At 63.8% G+C, this 21,043-nt stretch overlaps 3 protein-coding genes across 3 annotated transcripts in view; 1 reads left to right on the top strand and 2 right to left on the bottom strand.

Annotated features, from left to right (window-relative positions):
• The window catches only part of ACTL6B (actin like 6B), an 11,998-nt gene extending 11,950 nt beyond the window's left edge, over nucleotides 1-48 (top strand). Inside the window, exon 14 of the mRNA XM_069882570.1 lies at nucleotides 8-48. Within this exon, the coding sequence (XP_069738671.1) occupies nucleotides 8-48 (41 nt within the window). The remainder of the gene's footprint in view (nucleotides 1-7) is intronic.
• Nucleotides 29-8,174, bottom strand: LOC138734778 (claudin-15-like). Its single transcript, XM_069882585.1, is given in 6 exon segments — nucleotides 29-154; nucleotides 749-820; nucleotides 823-848; nucleotides 1,104-1,185; nucleotides 4,790-4,918; nucleotides 5,857-8,174. Coding segments are annotated over 6 exon segments (615 nt in total). The 5' UTR covers nucleotides 6,080-8,174; the 3' UTR covers nucleotides 29-71.
• A 2,211-nt stretch (nucleotides 8,175-10,385) lies between these two features.
• Nucleotides 10,386-21,043, bottom strand: part of FIS1 (fission, mitochondrial 1) — an 18,228-nt gene continuing 7,570 nt past the window's right edge. The window contains 1 exon segment of the mRNA XM_069882588.1: nucleotides 10,386-11,755. Coding sequence (XP_069738689.1) covers nucleotides 11,661-11,755 — 95 coding nt within the window. The 3' untranslated portion in view covers nucleotides 10,386-11,660.

The following is a 21,043-nucleotide window of genomic DNA, read 5'->3' as shown; positions in this document are numbered from 1 at the left end:
AGTCCAGGAGGATCCATTATGTTTTTGGGGGGGGGGGGGGTGTCTTGAGGGGTGTCGTCCCCCCCCCCACTTCAGACGTAGGCGTTGAGGCCGTAGCCCCCCCCAGGCTGGCGGTGGAAGCGGCCGCGGGCGGGGGGGGGAGCCTGGGGGGGGCTAAAAAGTTGGGGGGGGTTGTAAAAGGGGGGTCAGGGAGACCCTCCACTATCCCAACCCCCAATTCGGGGGGGGGGTCCAATATGGGGGGGATGGACCCATTGGAGGGGGAGGGTGGGTTTGGGGGGGCCCTGGGGGGGTCCATGGGGGATTTGGGGTTCAAGGGGGGGCTTGGGGGGTCCCATGAAGGGTTTTGGGGTCAAGGGGGGGTTTGGGGGGGTCCCATGGGGGGTTTTGGGGTTCAAGGGGGGTTTGGGGGGGTCCCATGGGGGGGTTGGGGTTCAAGGGGGGGGTTGGGGCATCCCATGGCGGGGTTTTGGGGTTCAGGGGGCGCTGGGGGGTCCCATGGAGGGTTTTGGGTTCAAGGGCGTTTGGGGGGGTCCCATGGGGGGTTTGGGGGTTCAAGGGGGGGTTTGGGGGGGTCCCATGGGGGATTTGGGATTCGGGGGGGTTTGAGGGGCTCCCATGGGGGGGGGTTGGGGTTCAGGGGTGACTTGGGGGGGGTCCCACGGGGGGGGTTGGGGTTCAAGGGGGCCCTGGGGGGTCCCATGGGGGGTTTTGGGGTTCGGGGGGGTTTGGGGGGGGGTCACCTCACCCATTGCCTGGCACCTCGCCGCCCCCAGCAGCGCTGCCCCCCCCGCAGCCATCGCTGCTGCCCCCCCACCGCCAGCAGCAGCCCCGGGCCCGGCTCGTACCTAGGGGGGGGGGGGGGGGGGCGAGGGGGGGGGTCAGGGCACCCCAACACTCCCCCCCCTCACCCCAGTTCCCCCCCCAGGCTCCCCCCTGCACCCCAAACACCCCCCGCACCCCCAGACTCCCCTGCACCCCAACCCCCCCATTGCCCTAGACCCCCCCCTGCACCCCAAAAAACCCAAAGTGCCCCCCCCCCCCGTCCTGCCCCCCCCGGGACCCCCAGTCCCCCCCCACCCCTGCCCCCCAAGTGTCCCCACCGGATCCCGGGGTGACCGGGGTCGAAGAATTCCTGGGTGGCGGCGATTCCGAACCAGGCGGCGGAGGCAGCGGCGCAAACGCCTGGGGGCAGCCCCATAGATCGACCCACAGAGCCCATAGGGACCATAGGGACCCATAGGGACCATAGAGACCATAGGGACCATAGGGACCATAGGGACCATAGGGACCCATAGAGACCATAGAGACCATAGAGACCATAGGGACCATAGAGACCCATACGGACCCATAGGGACCCATAGGGACCCATAGAGCCCATAGGGACCATAGGGACTCATAGAGACCCATAGAGACCATAGAGCCCATAGGGACCATAGAGACCCATACGGACCCATAGGGACCCATAGAGACCATAGGGACCATAGGGACCCATAGGGACCATAGGGACCATAGGGACCCCATAGGGACCCATAGGGACCATAGGGACCCATAGGGACCCATAGGGACCCATAGAGACCCCATAGGGACCCATAGGGACCCATAGGGACCCATAGAGACCCATAGAGACCATAGAGACCATAGGGACCCATAGGGACCCATAGGGACCATAGGACCCATAGAGACCCCATAGGGACCCATAGGGACCCATAGAGACCCATAGGGACCCATAGAGACCCATAGGAACCCATAGAGACCCATAGAGACCATAGAGACCATAGGGACCCATAGGGACCCATAGGGACCATAGAGACCCATAGAGACCCCGAGACCCATAGGGACCCATAGGAACCTATAGGGACCCATAGAGACCCACAGAGACCATAGAGACCCATAGGGACCCACAGAGACCCACAGAGACCCATAGAGACCCCATAGAGACCCCACAGAGACCCACAGAGACCCCATAGAGACCCCACAGAGACCCATAGAGACCCCATAGAGACCCCATAGAGACCCCATAGAGACCCCACAGAGACCCCACAGAGACCCCACAGAGACCCCATAGAGACCCATAGAGACCCCACAGAGACCCCATAGAGACCCCACAGAGACCCCATAGAGACCCCACAGAGACCCCACAGAGACCCCATAGAGACCCCACAGAGACCCACAGAGACCCCATAGAGACCCCACAGAGACCCCATAGAGACCCCACAGAGACCCCATAGAGACCACAGAGACCCCATAGAGACCCCACAGAGACCCATAGAGACCCCACAGAGACCCCACAGAGACCCCACAGAGACCCCATAGAGACCCCATAGAGACCCCATAGAGACCCACAGAGACCCCATAGAGACCCCATAGAGACCACAGAGACCCCACAGAGACCCCATAGAGACCCCATAGAGACCCCACAGAGACCCCATAGAGACCCCACAGAGACCCCATAGAGACCCCACAGAGACCCCACAGAGACCCCATAGAGACCCCACAGAGACCCCACAGAGACCCCATAGAGACCCCACAGAGACCCCATAGAGACCCACAGAGACCCCATAGAGACCACAGAGACCCCATAGAGACCCCACAGAGACCCCATAGAGACCCCACAGAGACCCACAGAGACCCCATAGAGACCACAGAGACCCCATAGAGACCCCACAGAGACCCACAGAGACCCCACAGAGACCCCACAGAGACCCCATAGAGACCCCATAGAGACCCACAGAGACCCCATAGAGACCCCATAGAGACCACAGAGACCCCACAGAGACCCCACAGAGACCCCACAGAGACCCCATAGAGACCACAGAGACCCCATAGAGACCCCATAGAGACCCCACAGAGACCCCATAGAGACCCACAGAGACCCCATAGAGACCCCACAGAGACCCACAGAGACCCCATAGAGACCCCACAGAGACCCCACAGAGACCCCATAGAGACCCCACAGAGACCCCACAGAGACCCCACAGAGACCCCATAGAGACCCATAGAGACCCATAGAGACCCCACAGAGACCCCACAGAGACTCATAGAGACCCACAGAGACCCCACAGAGACCCCACAGAGACCCCATAGAGACCCCACAGAGACCCCACAGAGACCCCATAGAGACCCCACAGAGACCCATAGACCCCACAGAGACCCCACAGAGACCCCACAGAGACCCCATAGAGACCCCATAGAGACCCCACAGAGACCCCATAGAGACCCCATAGAGACCCCACAGAGACCCCACAGAGACCCCATAGAGACCCCATAGAGACCCACAGAGACCCCACAGAGACCCCATAGAGACCCCACAGAGACCCCATAGAGACCCCATAGAGACCCCACAGAGACCCCACAGAGACCCCATAGAGACCCCATAGAGACCCACAGAGACCCCACAGAGACCCCATAGACCCCACAGAGACCCCATAGAGACCCCATAGAGACCCCATAGAGACCCCACAGAGACCCCATAGAGACCCCATAGAGACCCCACAGAGACCCCACAGAGACCCCATAGAGACCCCATAGAGACCCACAGAGACCCCACAGAGACCCCATAGAGACCCCACAGAGACCCCATAGAGACCCCATAGAGACCCATAGAGACCCCACAGAGACCCCATAGAGACCCCATAGAGACCCCACAGAGACCCCACAGAGACCCCACAGAGACCCCATAGAGACCCCATAGAGACCCATAGAGACCCCACAGAGACCCCATAGAGACCCCACAGAGACCCCACAGAGACCCCACAGAGACCCCACAGAGACCCCATAGAGACCCCACAGAGACCCCATAGAGACCCATAGAGACCCCATAGAGACCCATAGAGACCCCACAGAGACCCCACAGAGACCCCACAGAGACCCCACAGAGACCCCATAGAGACCCCACAGAGACCCCACAGAGACCCCACAGAGACCCCATAGAGACCCATAGAGACCCCATAGAGACCCCATAGAGACCCATAGAGACCCCACAGAGACCCCATAGAGACCCCACAGAGACCCCACAGAGACCCCATAGAGACCCCACAGAGACCCCATAGAGACCCATAGAGACCCCACAGAGACCCCACAGAGACCCCACAGAGACCCCACAGAGACCCCATAGGGACCCCACAGAGACCCCACAGAGACCCCACAGAGACCCCATAGAGACCCCATAGAGACCCATAGAGACCCCATAGAGACCCATAGAGACCCCACAGAGACCCCATAGAGACCCCACAGAGACCCCACAGAGACCCCATAGAGACCCCACAGAGACCCCACAGAGACCCCACAGAGACCCCATAGAGACCCATAGAGACCCCATAGAGACCCCATAGAGACCCATAGAGACCCCACAGAGACCCCACAGAGACCCCACAGAGACCCCACAGAGACCCCATAGAGACCCCACAGAGACCCCATAGAGACCCATAGAGACCCCACAGAGACCCCACAGAGACCCCACAGAGACCCCACAGAGACCCCATAGGGACCCCACAGAGACCCCATAGAGACCCCACAGAGACCCCACAGAGACCCCACAGAGACCCCATAGGGACCCCACAGAGACCCCACAGAGACCCCACAGAGACCCCACAGAGACCCCATAGGGACCCCACAGAGACCCCATAGAGACCCCATAGAGACCCCACAGAGACCCCATAGAGACCCCATAGAGACCCCACAGAGACCCCACAGAGACCCCACAGAGACCCCACAGAGACCCCACAGAGACCCCATAGAGACCCCATAGAGACCCACAGGGACCGAGGAGCCCCCCCCCCCCCCGTACCTGCCAGCACCAGCAGGGTCCCCGCTGCCACCCGCAGGCGTCTCTGTGTCCCCGCGGCCCCCAGGGCCACCCCTGGGGTCCCCAACACCGTGGCCACCACGGCCAGAGCCCGTGAGCCCTGCAGGTATGCTGGGGGGACAGGGACGTGTCCCCATCATGTCCCCATGTCCTCCTGTCCCCATGTCCTCCTGTCCCCCATCCCCATATCCCCCTGTCCCCATGTCCTCATGTCCCCATGTCCCCCTGTCCCCATGTCCCCATGTCCCCATGTCCCCATATCCCCATGTCCCCCTGTCCCCATATCCCCCTGTCCCCCTGTCCCCATGTCCCCATGTCCTCCTGTCCCCATGTCCCCCTGTCCCCATGTCCCCCTGTCCCCATGTCCCCCTGTCCCCATATCCCCATATCCCCCTATCCCCATGTCCCCCTGTCCCCATGTCCCCCTGTCCCCATATCCCCATGTCCCCATGTCCCCCTGTCCCCATGTCCCCATATCCCCCTGTCCCCATATCCCCCTGTCCCCCTGTCCCCCTGTCCCCCTGTCCCCATATCCCCATGTCCCCCTGTCCCCATGTCCCCCTGTCCCCATATCCCCATGTCCCCCTGTCCCCATGTCCCCATGTCCCCATGTCCCCATATCCCCATGTCCCCATGTCCCCCTGTCCCCATATCCCCCTGTCCCCCTGTCCCCATGTCCCCATGTCCCCATGTCCCCATGTCCCCCTGTCCCCCTGTCCCCATATCCCCCTGTCCCCCTGTCCCCATGTCCCCCTGTCCCCACGTCCCCATGTCCCCCTGTCCCCATATCCCCCTGTCCCCCTGTCCCCCTGTCCCCATGTCCCCATGTCCCCCTGTCCCCCTGTCCCCATATCCCCCTGTCCCCCTGTCCCCCTGTCCCCCTGTCCCCCTGTCCCCCTGTCCCCCTGTCCCCATATCCCCATGTCCCCCTGTCCCCATATCCCCATGTCCCCCTGTCCCCATATCCCCCTGTCCCCATATCCCCCTGTCCCCATGTCCCCCTGTCCCCATGTCCCCCTGTCCCCCCATCCCCCTCCCTGTCCCCTCACCGGGCAGGGTGACGAGGGACACGGAGGGGACGCAGGAGGTGACGCCGCTGGCGTCGGTGACGCAGTCGGCCCAGAGTCCCCGCAGGAAGGTGACAGTGGTGAGGACGCTGCCCTGCGCCCCCCCCAGCCCCCAGGCGGCGTGGGACACGGCGGCCACCAGCAGACCCCAGCCCGTAGCCCCCAGGGCCACCGCCAGGGCCACCGGCCAGCTCGGGGGGGACATGGGGACACACCGGGACGGGGACGAGGGGGACAGGGAGGGGACGCGGGGGTCAAGGATGGGGACAAGGACAAGGATGGGACACGGAGGTCAAGGATGGGGACAAGGACAAGGATGGGACACGGGGGTCAAGGATGGGGACAAGGACAAGGATGGGGACAAGGAGGGGACACGGAGGTCAAGGATGGGGACAAGGACAAGGACACGGGGGTCAAGGATGGGGACAAGGACAAGGATGGGGACAAGGATGGGGACACGGGGGTTGAGGATGAGGATGGGGACAAGGACAAAGACACAGAGGGGACACGGGGGTCAGGGATGGGGACAAGGATGGGGACACGGAGGTCAAGGATGGGGACAAGGATGGGGACACAGGGGTCAAGGATGGGGACAAGGACACAGAGGTCAAGGATGGGGACAAGGACAAGGACACGGAGGTCAAGGATGGGGACAAGGACAAGGATGGGGACACGGGAGTCAAGGATGAGGATGGGGACGGGGACAAGGACAAGGATGGGGACAAGGAGGGGACACGGAGGTCAAGGATGGGGACAAGGACAAGGATGGGGACAAGGATGGGGACACGGGGGTTGAGGATGAGGATGGGGACAAGGACAAAGACACAGAGGGGACACGGGGGTCAGGGATGGGGACAAGGACAAGGATGGGGACACGGAGGTTGAGGATGGGGACAAGGATGAGGAGATCAAGGATGGGGACGGGGACAAGGATGGGGACAAGGAGGGGACACGGGAGTCAAGGACAGGGATGGGGACAAGGACAGGGATGGGGACAAGGAGGGGACTCAGGGATCAAGGATGGGGATGGGGACAAGGTTGGGGACAAGGAGGGGACACGGGGATCAAGGACGGGGATGGGGACAAGGAGGGGACACGGGAGTTGAGGATGAGGATGGGGACAAGGACACGGACACGGAAGGGGACACGGAGATGGAGGATGAGGGTGGGGACAGAGAGGGACAAGGACAGGGACAAGGAAGGGGACGGGGTTGGGGTCCGGGATGGGGACAAGGACACAGCGGGGACACGGGGACAGGGCTGAGGATGGGGACAGGGACACGGGGGACACGGGGGACACAGGGGACAGGGACAAGGGGGTCAGGGACGGGGACAAGGACACAGGGGGACAAGGGGAGGGACAGCGATGGGGACGGGAGGGGACACGGGGGACACGGACAAGGGGGACAGGGACGGGGACGAGGACACAGGGGACAGGGACAAGGACTCGCGGATGGGGACAAGGACAAAGGGGACAGGGACAAGGACTCGAGGATGGGGACAAGGACAAAGGGGACAGGGACAAGGACTCGAGGATGGGGACAAGGACAAAGGGGACACGGACAAGGACTCGAGGATGGGGACAAGGACAAAGGGGACAGGGATGGGGACAAGGACAAAGAGGTCAAGGATGGGGACAAGGACAAAAGGGACAAGGTCAAGGGGGTCAAGGACGAGGACAAAGGGGACAGGGATGGGGACAAGGACACAGAGGGATAAGGAGGACAGGGATGGGGACAAGGACAAAGGGGACAAGGACACAGGGGACAGGGACAAGGACAAAGGGGACAGGGATGGGGACAAGGACAAAGGAGACACGGACGAGGACAAGGACAAAGGGAACAAGGACAAAGGGGACAGGAACGGGGTCAAGGACAAAGGGGACAAGGACAAAGGGGACAGGAACGGGGTCAAGGACAAAGGGGACAAGGACAAAGGGGGTCAAGGACAAGGGCTCGAGGGTGGGGACGAGGACAAGGAGGACAGGGCTGGGGACAAGGCCAAGGCCACAGGGGTCGGGGACGAGGCCGAGGGGGTCGGGGACGAGGACGAGGGGGTCAAGGACAAGGGGGTTGGGGACAAGGACGAGGGGGTCGGGGACAAGGATGAGGGGGTTGGGGACAAGGACAAGGGGGTCGGGGACAAGGACAAGGGGGTTGGGGACAAGGACAAGGGGGTCAAGGACGAGGACAAGGGGGTTGGGGACGAGGACGAGGGGGTCAAGGACAAGGGGGTCGGGGACACGGGCACCGGGTGGCAGGCGGCGGTCGTGGCGGTGGCCGCGGTGTCCCCGATCGTGGTGGCCTTGGGGGGGGGGGGGAGGGGACAGGAGGGGACAGGAGGGGACAAAGGGGGGGGGCAGGAAGGAAAAGGGGGGGGCAAAGACACCCCCCCCCCCCCCAGCCCTTCCTGTGACGGCAGCGGCCGTGGGGCTGGATCCGTGGGGCAGGATCTATGGGGCAGGATCTGTGGGGCAGGATCCGTGGGGCAGGATCTGTGGGGCAGGATCTATGGGGCAGGATCTGTGGGGCTGGATCTATGGGGCTGGATCTGTGGGGCAGGATCTGTGGGGCAGGATCTGTGGGGCTGGATCCGTGGGGCTGGATCTGTGGGGCAGGATCTGTGGGGCAGGATCCGTGGGGCAGGATCTATGGGGCTGGATCTATGGGGCAGGATCTGTGGGGCTGGATCTGTGGGGCTGGATCTGTGGGGCAGGATCCGTGGGGCAGGATCCGTGGGGCAGGATCCGTGGGGCTGGATCTATGGGGCAGGATCCGTGGGGCAGGATCTATGGGGCAGGATCTATGGGGCAGGATCTGTGGGGCAGGATCTATGGGGCAGGATCTATGGGGCAGGATCTGTGGGGCTGGATCCGTGGGGCTGGATCTGTGGGGCAGGATCTATGGGGCAGGATCTATGGGGCTGGATCCGTGGGGCAGGATCTATGGGGCAGGATCTGTGGGGCTGGATCCGTGGGGCTGGATCTGTGGGGCAGGATCTATGGGGCAGGATCTGTGGGGCAGGATCTGTGGGGCAGGATCCGTGGGGCTGGATCTGTGGGGCAGGATCCGTGGGGCAGGATCCGTGGGGCAGGATCTGTGGGGCTGGATCCGTGGGGCAGGATCCGTGGGGCAGGATCTGTGGGGCTGGATCCGTGGGGCAGGATCTATGGGGCAGGATCCGTGGGGCAGGATCCGTGGGGCTGGATCTGTGGGGCTGGATCTATGGGGCAGGATCCGTGGGGCAGGATCCGTGGGGCTGGATCTGTGGGGCTGGATCTATGGGGCAGGATCCGTGGGGCAGGATCCGTGGGGCAGGATCTGTGGGACAGGATCTATGGGGCAGGATCCGTGGGGCAGGATCTGTGGGGCAGGATCCGTGGGGCAGGATCTATGGGGCAGGATCTATGGGGCAGGATCTGTGGGGCAGGATCTATGGGGCAGGATCTATGGGGCAGGATCTGTGGGGCAGGATCTATGGGGCTGGATCTGTGGGGCAGGATCCGTGGGGCTGGATCCGTGGGGCTGGATCCGTGGGGCTGGATCTATGGGGCAGGATCTATGGGGCTGGATCTATGGGGCAGGATCCGTGGGGCAGGATCCGTGGGGCTGGATCTGTGGGGCAGGATCTGTGGGGCAGGATCTATGGGGCTGGATCCGTGGGGCAGGATCTATGGGGCAGGATCCGTGGGGCTGGATCCGTGGGGCTGGATCTGTGGGGCAGGATCCGTGGGGCAGGATCTATGGGGCAGGATCCGTGGGGCAGGATCCGTGGGGCAGGATCTATGGGGCAGGATCTATGGGGCAGGATCCGTGGGGCAGGATCCGTGGGGCAGGATCTATGGGGCAGGATCTATGGGGCTGGATCTGTGGGGCTGGATCTATGGGGCAGGATCTATGGGGCAGGATCCGTGGGGCAGGATCTATGGGGCAGGATCTATGGGGCTGGATCCGTGGGGCAGGATCTATGGGGCAGGATCTATGGGGCAGGATCCGTGGGGCAGGATCTATGGGGCAGGATCTATGGGGCAGGATCCGTGGGGCAGGATCTATGGGGCAGGATCCGTGGGTCGGGGTCTCTTTATTGGGGGACGCGTGTCCCCAAGGCACTGGGGGTGCCCCTTGGTGTCCCCACGATGTCCCCACGGCCCCCCTCGGGGTCCCCACGATGTCCCCGCAGTGTCTCTTGGTGCCACCACCATGTCCCTTGGTGTCACTGTGGCCTCTCCTGGTGTCACCACGATGTCCCTTCACGTTACCATGATGTCACCACGGTGCCTCTTGGGTGTCCCCATGTCCCTTGGTGCCACCACGATGTCACTGCAGCGTCTCTTAGTGCCACCATCTCACCTCTCGGTGTCACCATGATGTCCCCGTGGCCTCCCTTGGTGTCACCACGTTGTCCCTTGGTGTCACTGTGGCCTCTCCTGGTGTCACCACGATGTCCCTTCACGTCACCATGACGTCACCACGTCACCCTTGGTGTCCCCATGTCCCTTGATGCCACCACAATGTCACCGCAGTGTCCCTTGGCGTCACCATGATGTCCCTTGGTGTCACCTTGGCCTCCCTTGGTGTCACCACGACGTCCCCACGGTGCCTCTTGGGTGCCCCCATGTCCCTTGGTGCCACCACGATGTCACTGCAGCGTCTCTTAGTGCCACCATCTCACCTCTTGGTGTCACCACGATGTCCCTTGGTGTCACCGTGGCCTCTCTTGGTGTCACCGCGATGTCCCTTGGGGTCACCACATGGAGCCTCTTTGGTGCCACCGCGATGTCCCTTGGGGTCACCACAATGGCCTGTGGGGCAGGGGAGGGGCTGTGGGGCGGGGGGGGGGGAGTGCTATGGGGCTCTATGGGGCAGGGAATGAGCTCTATGGGGCTCTATGGGGCAGGGGACGAGCGCTATGGGGCTCTATGGGGCACGAGAAGGGCTCTATGGGGCAGGGGATGAGCTCTATGGGGCACTATGGGGCTCTATGGGGCAGGAGAAGAGCTCTATGGGGCGCTATGGGGCAGGAGAAGGGCTCTATGGGGCAGGAGACGAGTGCTATGGGGCTCTATGAGGCAGGAGAAGAGCTCTATGGGGCAGGAGACGAGCGCTATGGGGCTCTATGGGGCAGGAGAAGAGCTCTATGGGGCAGGGGATGAGCGCTATGGGGCTCTATGGGGCAGGAGAAGGGCTCTATGGGGCAGGGAATGAGCTCTATGCGGCGCTATGGGGCAGGGGACGAGCGCTATGGGGCTCTATGGGGCAGGGAATGAGCTCTATGGGGCTCTATGGGGCACGAGAAGGGCTCTATGGGGCAGGGAATGAGTGCTATAGGGCGCTATGGGGCACGAGAAGGGCTCTATGGGGCAGGGGATGAGCGCTATGGGGCACTATGGGGCTCTATGGGGCAGGAGACGAGCGCTATGGGGCTCTATGGGGCTCTATGGGGCAGGGGACGAGTGCTTTGGGGCGCTATGGGGCAGGTGACGAGCGCTATGGGGCAAGAGAAGGGCGCTATGGGGCTCTATGGGGCACGAGAAGGGCTCTATGGGGCAGGGAATGAGCTCTATGGGGCTCTATGGGGCAGGGTGGGGGGCGCTATGGGGGCGCTATGGGGCAGGGTGGGGGGCGCTATGGGGCGGGGGGGGCGCTATAGGGCGCTATGGGGCGGGGGGGGGCGCTATGGGGCGGGGGGGGCGCTATAGGGCGCTATGGGGCGGGGGGGGGGGCGCTATGGGGCAGGGGGGGGCGCTATAGGGCGCTATGGGGCGGGGGGGGGGGCGCTATGGGGCGCTACCTCCGCCCCCTGGCGATGGCGACCCCCAGCCCCGCCAGCCCCGCCACCCCCAGCACCAGCGCCCCCAGCACCCCCAGCCCCAGCAGCCCCGCTGGGGGGCAGATTGGGGGGGGGGGGGGGGGGGGAATGGGGGGGCGGGGGGGGGGAGAGAGAAGAGAAAGTCAGGACTGGGGTCTCTATAGGTTGCTATAGGGTCGCTATGGGTCTCTATGGGGTCTCTGTGGGGTCTCTATGAGTCTCTATGGGGTCTCTGTGGGGTCTCTATGGGGTCTCTGTGGGGTCTCTGTGGGGTCTCTGTGGGGTCTCTATGGGGTCTCTATGGGGTCTCTATGGGGTCTCTATGAGTCTCTGTGGGGTCTCTATGGGGTCTCTATGGGGTCTCTATGAGTCTCTGTGGGGTCTCTGTGGGGTCTCTATGGGGTCTCTGTGGGGTCTCTGTGGGGTCTCTATGAGTCTCTATGGGGTCTCTATGGGGTCTCTATGGGGTCTCTATGGGCTCTATGGGGTCTCTATGGGGTCTCTATGGGGTCTCTATGGGCTCTATGGGGTCTCTATGGGGTCTCTGTGGGGTCTCTATGGGGTCTCTATGGGGTCTCTATGGGCTCTATGGGGTCTCTATGGGGTCTCTGTGGGTCTCTATGGGGTCTCTATGGGCTCTATGGGGTCTCTATGGGTCTCTATGGGGTCTCTGTGGGGTCTCTGTGGGGTCTCTATGGGGTCTCTATGAGTCTCTGTGGGGTCTCTGTGGGGTCTCTATGGGGTCTCTGTGGGGTCTCTGTGGGGTCTCTATGAGTCTCTATGGGGTCTCTATGGGGTCTCTATGGGGTCTCTATGGGCTCTATGGGGTCTCTATGGGGTCTCTATGGGGTCTCTATGGGCTCTATGGGGTCTCTATGGGGTCTCTGTGGGGTCTCTATGGGGTCTCTATGGGGTCTCTATGGGCTCTATGGGGTCTCTATGGGGTCTCTGTGGGTCTCTATGGGGTCTCTATGGGCTCTATGGGGTCTCTATGGGTCTCTATGGGGTCTCTATGGGCTCTATGGGGTCTCTATGGGGTCTCTATGGGGTCTCTATGGGCTCTATGGGGTCTCTATGGGGTCTCTGTGGGGTCTCTATGGGGTCTCTATGGGGTCTCTGTGGGGTCTCTGTGGGGTCTCTATGGGGTCTCTATGGGGTCTCTATGGGTCTCTATGGGGTCTCTATGGGGTCTCTGTGGGGTCTCTATGGGGTCTCTGTGGGGTCTCTGTGGGGTCTCTATGAGTCTCTGTGGGGTCTCTGTGGGGTCTCTATGGGGTCTCTGTGGGGTCTCTATGAGTCTCTATGGGGTCTCTATGGGGTCTCTATGGGGTCTCTATGGGCTCTATGGGGTCTCTATGGGGTCTCTATGGGGTCTCTATGGGGTCTCTGTGGGGTCTCTATGGGGTCTCTATGGGGTCTCTATGGGCTCTATGGGGTCTCTATGGGGTCTCTGTGGGGTCTCTGTGGGGTCTCTATGGGGTCTCTATGGGGTCTCTATGGGGTCTCTATGGGTCTCTATGGGGTCTCTGTGGGGTCTCTGTGGGGTCTCTATGGGTCTCTATGGGGTCTCTATGGGTCTCTATGGGGTCTCTATGGGGTCTCTATGGGGTCTCTGTGGGGTCTCTGTGGGGTCTCTATGGGTCTCTATGGGGTCTCTGTGGGGTCTCTGTGGGGTCTCTGTGGGGTCTCTGTGGGGTCTCTATGGGCTCTATGGGGTCTCTATGGGTCTCTATGGGGTCTCTGTGGGGTCTCTGTGGGGTCTCTATGGGTCTCTATGGGGTCTCTATGGGGTCTCTGTGGGGTCTCTGTGGGGTCTCTATGGGGTCTCTATGGGCTCTATGGGGTCTCTATGGGGTCTCTATGGGCTCTATGGGGTCTCTATGGGGTCTCTGTGGGGTCTCTGTGGGGTCTCTATGGGTCTCTATGGGGTCTCTGTGGGGTCTCTGTGGGTCTCTGTGGGGTCTCTGTGGGGTCTCTGGGGGTCTCTGGGGGGTCTCTGTGGGGTCTCTGTGGGGTCTCTATGGGGTCTCTATGGGGTTTCTATGGGGTCCCTATGGGTCCCTATGGGTCCCTATGGGTCTCTATGGGGTCTCTATGGGGTCCTATGGGGTCTCTATGGGGCTCTATGGGTCCCTATGGGTCCTCTGTGGGTTGCTATGGGTCCCTATGGTTGCCCTATGGGGTCTCTATGGGTCCCTATGGGTTTCTATGGGTCTCTATAGGTCCCTATGGGTCGCTATGCATCCCCATTGGTCCCTATGGGTCTTGATGGGTCCCTATGGGGTCACTAAGGGTTTCTATGGGTTCCTATGGGTGTCTATGGGTCCCTATGTGTCTCTATCGGTCCCTACGGGTCTCTATGGGTCACTATAGGTCCCCTATAGGTCTCTGGGGTTCCTATGGGTCCCTAGGTGTACCCTATGGGTCGGTATGGGCTCTGTGGGTCCGTATGGTCTCTATGGGTCACTATGGGTCCCTATGGGTCTTGGGTGGGGTTGCTATGGGTCCCTATGGTTGCCCTATGGGGTCTCTATGGGTCCCCTATGGGTCGCTGTGGGTCCCTATGGTTCCTATGGGTCTCTATAGGTCCCTATGGGTCCTTTACGGGGTCCCTATGGGTCTTTACGGGGTCACTAAGGGTCTCTATGAGTCTCTATGGATCTGTATGGGTCACTATGGGTCGCCATGCATCTCCGTTGGTCCCTATGGGTGCCCTATGGGGTCTCTATGGGTCGCTATGGTTCCTATGGGTTTCTATGGGTCTCTATAGGTCCCTATGAGTCTCTACGGGTCTTTATGGGGTCACTAAAGGTCGCTATGAGTCTCTGTGGGTCTCTACAGGTCCTTATGTGTCTCTATGGGCTCTATGGTCCCTACGAGTCCCTATGAGTCCCCATGGGTCTCTATGAATCCCTATAGGGTCCCCCATGGGTCTCTGGGGGTCCCTATGGGCTCTATGGGTCCCTATAGGTTCCCATGGGTCCTCTATGGGTCTGTATGTATCCCCATAGGTCTCTGTGGGTTTCTATGGGTCTCTACGTTCTCTATGGATCCCTATTGATCCCTATGGGTCTCTGGGGGTCCCTATGGGCTCTATGGGTCCCTATAGGTTCCCATGGGTCTCTATGGGTCTCTATGTATCCCTATAGGTCTCTGTGGTTCTATGGGTCTCTACGTTCTCTACGGGTCTCTACGAATCCCTATGGGCTCTATGGGTCCCTATAGGTCCCCATGGGTCCCTATGGGTTCTATAGGTCCCTATAGGTGTCCCTAGGTCTCACCGCGCTCCATGCGCTGCCGGATGAGGCTCCGCAGCCGCTGGCCCTGCAGGTTGTGGGGCTCCAGGGCCAGGGAGCCGCTCCACGTGGCCCAGGGCTCGCTCGTACTCCTGCCCCGCGGGGGGACGGGACACGGCCGTCACACCCGGCCCCCCCAGTGTCCCCCCATGGCCCCCCCAGTGTCCCCCTGGCCCCCCACAACGTCCCCCTGGCCCCCCCAATGTCCCCATGTCCCCCTGTCCCCCCAACATCCACCACATCCCCCTGTCCCCCCCATGTCCACTGTCCCCCTCAATGTCCCCCTGTCCCCCCCATATCCCCATGCCCCCCATGTCCCCCTGTCCCCCCATGTCCCCCTCAATGTCCCCCCTGTCCCCCCCATATCCCCATCCCCCCCATGTCCCCCCTGTCCCCCCAATGTCCCCCTCAATGTCCCCCTGTCCCCCCCCATGTCCCCTGTCCCCCCTCAATGTCCCCCTGTCCCCCCCATATCCCCATCCCCCCCCATGTCCCCCTGTCCCCCCCCCGTCCCCCTCAATGTCCCCCCCATATCCCCATCCCCCCCATGTCCCCCTGTCCCCCCCATTGTCCCCCTCAATGTCCCCCTGTCCCCCCCATATCCCCATCCCCCCCATGTCCCCCTGTCCCCCCAATGTCCCCCTCAATGTCCCCCTGTCCCCCCCATGTCCCTGTCCCCCTCAATGTCCCCCTGTCCCCCCATATCCCCATCCCCCCCCATGTCCCCCTGTCCCCCCCATGTCCCCCTCAATGTCCCCCTGTCCCCCCATGTCCCCCTCAATGTCCCCCCCATATCCCCATCGTCCCCCTGTCCCCCCCATGTCCCCCTCAATGTCCCCCTGTCCCCCCCATATCCCCATCCCCCCCATGTCCCCCTGTCCCCCCCATGTCCCCCTCAATGTCCCCCTGTCCCCCCCATATCCCCATCCCCCCCATGTCCCCCTGTCCCCCCATGTCCCCCTGTCCCCCCAACGCCCCATATCCCCCTGTCCCCCCAATGTCCCCCTGTCCCCCCAATGTCCCCAGTGTCCCCCTGTCCCCCCATATCCCCCTGTCCCCCCCATGTCTCCAATGTCCCCCTGTCCCCCCATATCACCCTGTCCCCCCATGTCCCCCTGTCCCCCTCAATGTTCCCCTGTCCCAACAATCCCATCCCCACCATGTCCCCCTGTCTCCCCAACCCCCCCATATCCCCCTGTCCCCTCATGTCCCCCTGTCCCCCAATGTCCCCCTGTCCCCCCAACCCCCCAACATCCCCCTGTCCCCCTCAATGTCCCCTGTCCCCCCAATGTCCCCCTGTCCCCCAACATCCCTGTCCCCCCCATGTCCCCCCAACATCCCCGTCCCCCCCATGTCCCCCTGTCCCCCCAATGTCCCCATCCCCCCCACATCCCCCTGTCCCCCCACATCCCCCTGTCCCCCCCATGTCCCCCTGTCCCCCCAATGTCCCCATACCCCCCACATCCCCCTGTCCCCCCCATGTCCCCCTGTCCCCCCAATGTCCCCATCCCCCCCACATCCCCCTGTCCCCCCCATGTCCCCCTGTCCCCCCAACGTCCCCATCCCCCCCACATCCCCCTGTCCCCCCCATGTCCCCCTGTCCCCCCAATGTCCCCATCCCCCCCACATCCCCCTGTCCCCCCCATATCCCCCTGTCCCCCCAATGTCCCCATCCCCCCCACATCCCCCTGTCCCCCCCATGTCCCCCTGTCCCCCCAATGTCCCCATCCCCCCCACATCCCCCTGTCCCCCCATGTCCCCCTGTCCCCACAACGTCCCCATCCCCCCCACATCCCCCTGTCCCCCCCATATCCCCCTGTCCCCCCAATGTCCCCATCCCCCCCACATCCCCCTGTCCCCCCCATGTCCCCCTGTCCCCCCAATGTCCCCATACCCCCCACATCCCCCTGTCCCCCCCATATCCCCCTGTCCCCCCAATGTCCCCATCCCCCCCACATCCCCCTGTCCCCCCCATGTCCCCCTGTCCCCCCAATGTCCCCATCCCCCCCACATCCCCCTGTCCCCCCCACATCCCCCTGTCCCCCCCATGTCCCCCTGTCCCCCCAATGTCCCCCTGTCCCCCCAATGTCCCCCTGTCCCCCCCATGTCCCCCTGTCCCCCCAACATCCCTGTCCCCCCACATCCCCCTGTCCCCCCAACATCCCCATCCCCCCATGTCCCCCTGTCCCCCCAACATCCCTGTCCCCCCCGTGTCCCCCCCGTGTCCCCGTGTCCCCCCCGTGTCCCCACCCGCAGCCGCAGGTTCCCCAGGGCCAGGTAGAAGCTGCAGTCTCGCTGCTCGTCCCGTGACCCCCCCGGCAGCAGCTCTGGGGACAGACAGACGGACACGGGGGGGGGACAGACAGACAGACAGACAGGGACACGAGGACACAGAGAGGACACCGGGGGAGGGGGGGGGGGCTCCACTCAGTCCCTGCTCAGCTGGGGTCCCCGTGTCCGTCCCCCCGCAATGTCCCCTCAGCCCCCTCTGACCCCCCCGTCCTCGTGTCCCCCTGTCCCCTCCATGTCCCTGTGTCCCTCCAGCCCCCCCATGTCCCCCCTGTCCTCGTGTCCCCATGTCCCCTGAGAACCCCCCATGTCCCCCCTGTGTCCCCTCAACACCCCCTGTATCCCCCATGTCCCTGTGTCCCCTGTCCCCGTGTCCCCCCTGTCCCCCCAGCCCTCTCTGTCCCCCCTGTCCCCCTCTGTCCCCATGTCCCCTGTCCCCCCCATGTCCCCCCATGTCCCCTCAGCCCCTTCTGAGCCCCATGTACCCCTGTCCCCAAGCCCCTCGTGTCCCCCCCAGCCCCTCCATGTCCCTGTGTCCCCCCAGCCCCCCGTGTCCCCTCTGTCCCCAGCCCCCTCACGTCCCCATGTCCCCCTGTGTCCCCACTAGCCCCCCCATGTCCCCTCCTGTCCCCGTGTCCCCTGTCCCCCCCAGCCCCCTCTGTCCCCCCCAGCCCCCACATCCCCTGTCCCCCCCATGTCGCCCCTGTCCCCTCAGCCCCTTCTGAGCCCCATGTCCCCGTGTCCCCCCATCCCCCTCAGCTCCTGGGACCCCTCTTCCCCCAGCGTCCCCATGTCCCCAAGCCCCTCATGTCCCCCCCAGCCCCTCCATGTCCCCTTGTCCCCCAGCCCCCCGTGTCCCTCTGTCCCCAGCCCCCTCATGTCCCCCTGTGTCCCCTCAGCCCCCCTGTATCCCCCATGTCCCTGTGTCCCCTGTCCCCCTGTGTCCCCCTAGCCCCCCCATGGCCCCCCAGCCCTCTCTGTCCCCCCAGCCCCCCAGCCCCCCATGTCCCCTGTCCCCCCCATGTCCCCCCTGTCCCCTCAGCCCCTTCTGAGCCCCACGTCCCTGTGTCCCCAAGCCCCCAGTGTCCCCCCTGTCCCCTCAGCCCCTGGGACCCCTGTTCCCCCCAGTGTCCCCAAGCCCCTCGTGTCCCCCCCAGCCCCTCCATGTCCCCGCGTCCCCTCTGTCCCCAGCCCCCTCATGTCCCCCTGTGTCCTCTCAGCCCCCCCTGTATCCCCCATGTCCCTGTGTCCCCTGTCCCCCTGTGTCCCCTCAGCCCCCCCATGGCCCCCCAGCCCCCCAAGGCCCCTCCCGTCCCCGTGTCCCCTGTCCCCCCATGTCCCCCCTGTCCCCCCCAGCCCCCTCTGTCCCCCCCAGTCCCCATGTCCCCTGTCCCCCCCATGTCCCCCCTGTCCCCTCAGCCCCTTCTGAGCCCCATGTACCCCTGTCCCCAAGCCCCTCGTGTCCCCCCCAGCCCCTCCATGTCCCTGTGTCCCCCCAGCCCCCCGTGTCCCCTCTGTCCCCAGCCCCCTCACGTCCCCATGTCCCCCTGTGTCCCCACTAGCCCCCCCATGTCCCCTCCTGTCCCCGTGTCCCCTGTCCCCCCCTGTCCCCCCTGTCCCCCCCAGCCCCCTCTGTCCCCCCCAGCCCCCACATCCCCTGTCCCCCCCATGTCGCCCCTGTCCCCTCAGCCCCTTCTGAGCCCCATGTCCCCGTGTCCCCCCATCCCCCTCAGCTCCTGGGACCCCTCTTCCCCCCAGCGTCCCCATGTCCCCAAGCCCCTCATGTCCCCCCAGCCCCTCCATGTCCCCTTGTCCCCCCAGCCCCCCGTGTCCCCTCTGTCCCCAGCCCCCTCATGTCCCCCTGTGTCCCCTCAGCCCCCCGTATCCCCCATGTCCCTGTGTCCCCTGTCCCCCTGTGTCCCCCCGTAGCCCCGCCATGGCCCCCCAGCCCTCTCTGTCCCCCCTGTCCCCCCCCCCCAGCCCCCCATGTCCCCTGTCCCCCCCATGTCCCCCCTGTCCCCTCAGCCCCTTCTGAGCCGCACGTCCCCGTGTCCCCAAGCCCCTCGTGTCCCCCCCAGCCCCTCCATGTCCCCGTGTCCCCCCGTGTCCCCCCTCACCCTGCAGCAGGCTCAGCCCCTTGTGGATGTCGTGGCCGTAGGGGCTTCGCACCAGCCCCCACCCGTACTCGAACTGGCAGCGCCGCGACACCGACCCCCCCCTCGCCTCCAGCGCGTAGCGACGCTCCAGGGCCTGGGCACCCAGGGGTTAAAACGGGGGGGGGGGGAGGGTGTTTGGGGGGGCCCTGGGTCCATTTTGAGGGGTCTGGGGGGGTCCTGGGTCCCATTTGGGGGGTTTGAGGGAGGTTTTGAGTCCCATTTGGGGGGGTTGGGGTCCCTTTTGGGGAGTTTGGGGGGGGTCCTGGGTCCCTTTTGAGGGATTGGGGGGGGTCCTGGGTCCCTTTTGAGGGGTTTGGGGGGGTCCTGGGGTCTCATTTGGGGGGTTTGGGGTCCCTTTTGGGGAGGTTTGGGGGGGTCCTGAGTGCATTTTGAGGGGTTTGGTGGGGTCCTGGGTCCCCATTTGGGGGGGTCCTGAGTCCATTTTGAGGGGTTTGGGGGGGGTCCTGAGTCTCATTTGGGGGGTTTGGGGTCCTCTTTGGGCAGTTTGGGGGGGTCCTGGGTCCATTTTGAGGGGTCTGGGGTCCCTTTTGGGGAGTTTGGGGGGGTCCTGGGTCCATTTTGAGGGGTTTGGGGTCCCTTTTTGTGGGTTTGGGGGGGTCCTGGTTCTATTTTGAGGGGTCTGGGGGGGTCCTGAGTCTCATTTGGGGAGCTTAAGGTCCCCTTTGGGGAGCTTTGGGGGCTCCTGGGTCCCCTTTGAGGGGTTTGGGGGGGTCCTGGGTCCCATTTGGGGGGTTTGAGGGGGGTTTTGGGTCCCATTTGGAGGGTTTGGGGTGTCCTGGGTCTCATTTGGGGGTTTGGGTCCCATTTGGGGAGTTTGGGGGGGTCCTGGGTCCATTCTGAGGGGTTTGGTGGGGTCCTGGTCCCATTTGGGGGATTTGGGGGGGTCCTGAGTCCATTTTCAGGGGTTTGGGGGGGGTCCTGAGTCTCATTTGGGGGGTTTGGGGTCCCTTTTGGGGGGTTTGGGGGGGTCCTGGGTCCATTTTGAGGGGTTTGGGGGGGGTCCCTGAGTCTCATTTGGGGGGTTTGGGGTCCTCTTTGGGCAGTTTGGGGGGGGTCCTGGGTCCATTTTGAGGGGTCTGGGGGGGGCCTGGGTCCATTTTGAGGGGTTTGAGGGAGGTTTTGGTCCCATTTGGGGGGTTTGGGGGGGGTCCTGGGTCTCATGTGGGGGGTTGGGGTCCCTTTTGGGGTGTTTGGGGGGGCCCTGGGTCCATTTTGAGGGGTCTGGGGGGGTCCTGAGTCTCATTTGGGGAGCTTAAGGTCCCCTTTGGGGAGTTTTGGGGGCTCCTGGGTCCCCTTTGAGGGGTTTGGGGGGGTCCTGGGTCCCATGTGGGGGGTTTGAGGGGGGTTTGGGTCCCATTTGGAGGGTTTGGGGTGTCCTGGGTCTCATTTGGGGGGTTTGGGGTCCCATTTGGGGAGTTTGGGGGGGTCCTGGGTCCATTCTGAGGGGTTTGGTGGGGTCCTGGGTCCCATTTGGGGGATTTGGGGGGGTCCTGAGTCCATTTTCAGGGGTTTGGGGGGGGTCCTGAGTCTCATTTGGGGGGTTTGGGGTCCCTTTTGGGGGGTTTGGGGGGGTCCTGGGTCCATTTTGAGGGGTCTGGG

This window comes from Phaenicophaeus curvirostris, unplaced genomic scaffold (genome assembly GCF_032191515.1).
Source record: "Phaenicophaeus curvirostris isolate KB17595 unplaced genomic scaffold, BPBGC_Pcur_1.0 scaffold_213, whole genome shotgun sequence".
NCBI classification, from domain to species: Eukaryota; Metazoa; Chordata; class Aves; order Cuculiformes; family Cuculidae; genus Phaenicophaeus; species Phaenicophaeus curvirostris.
Note: the sequence above shows the minus strand (reverse complement) of the source record. Positions and strands in the feature narration are given on the sequence as shown.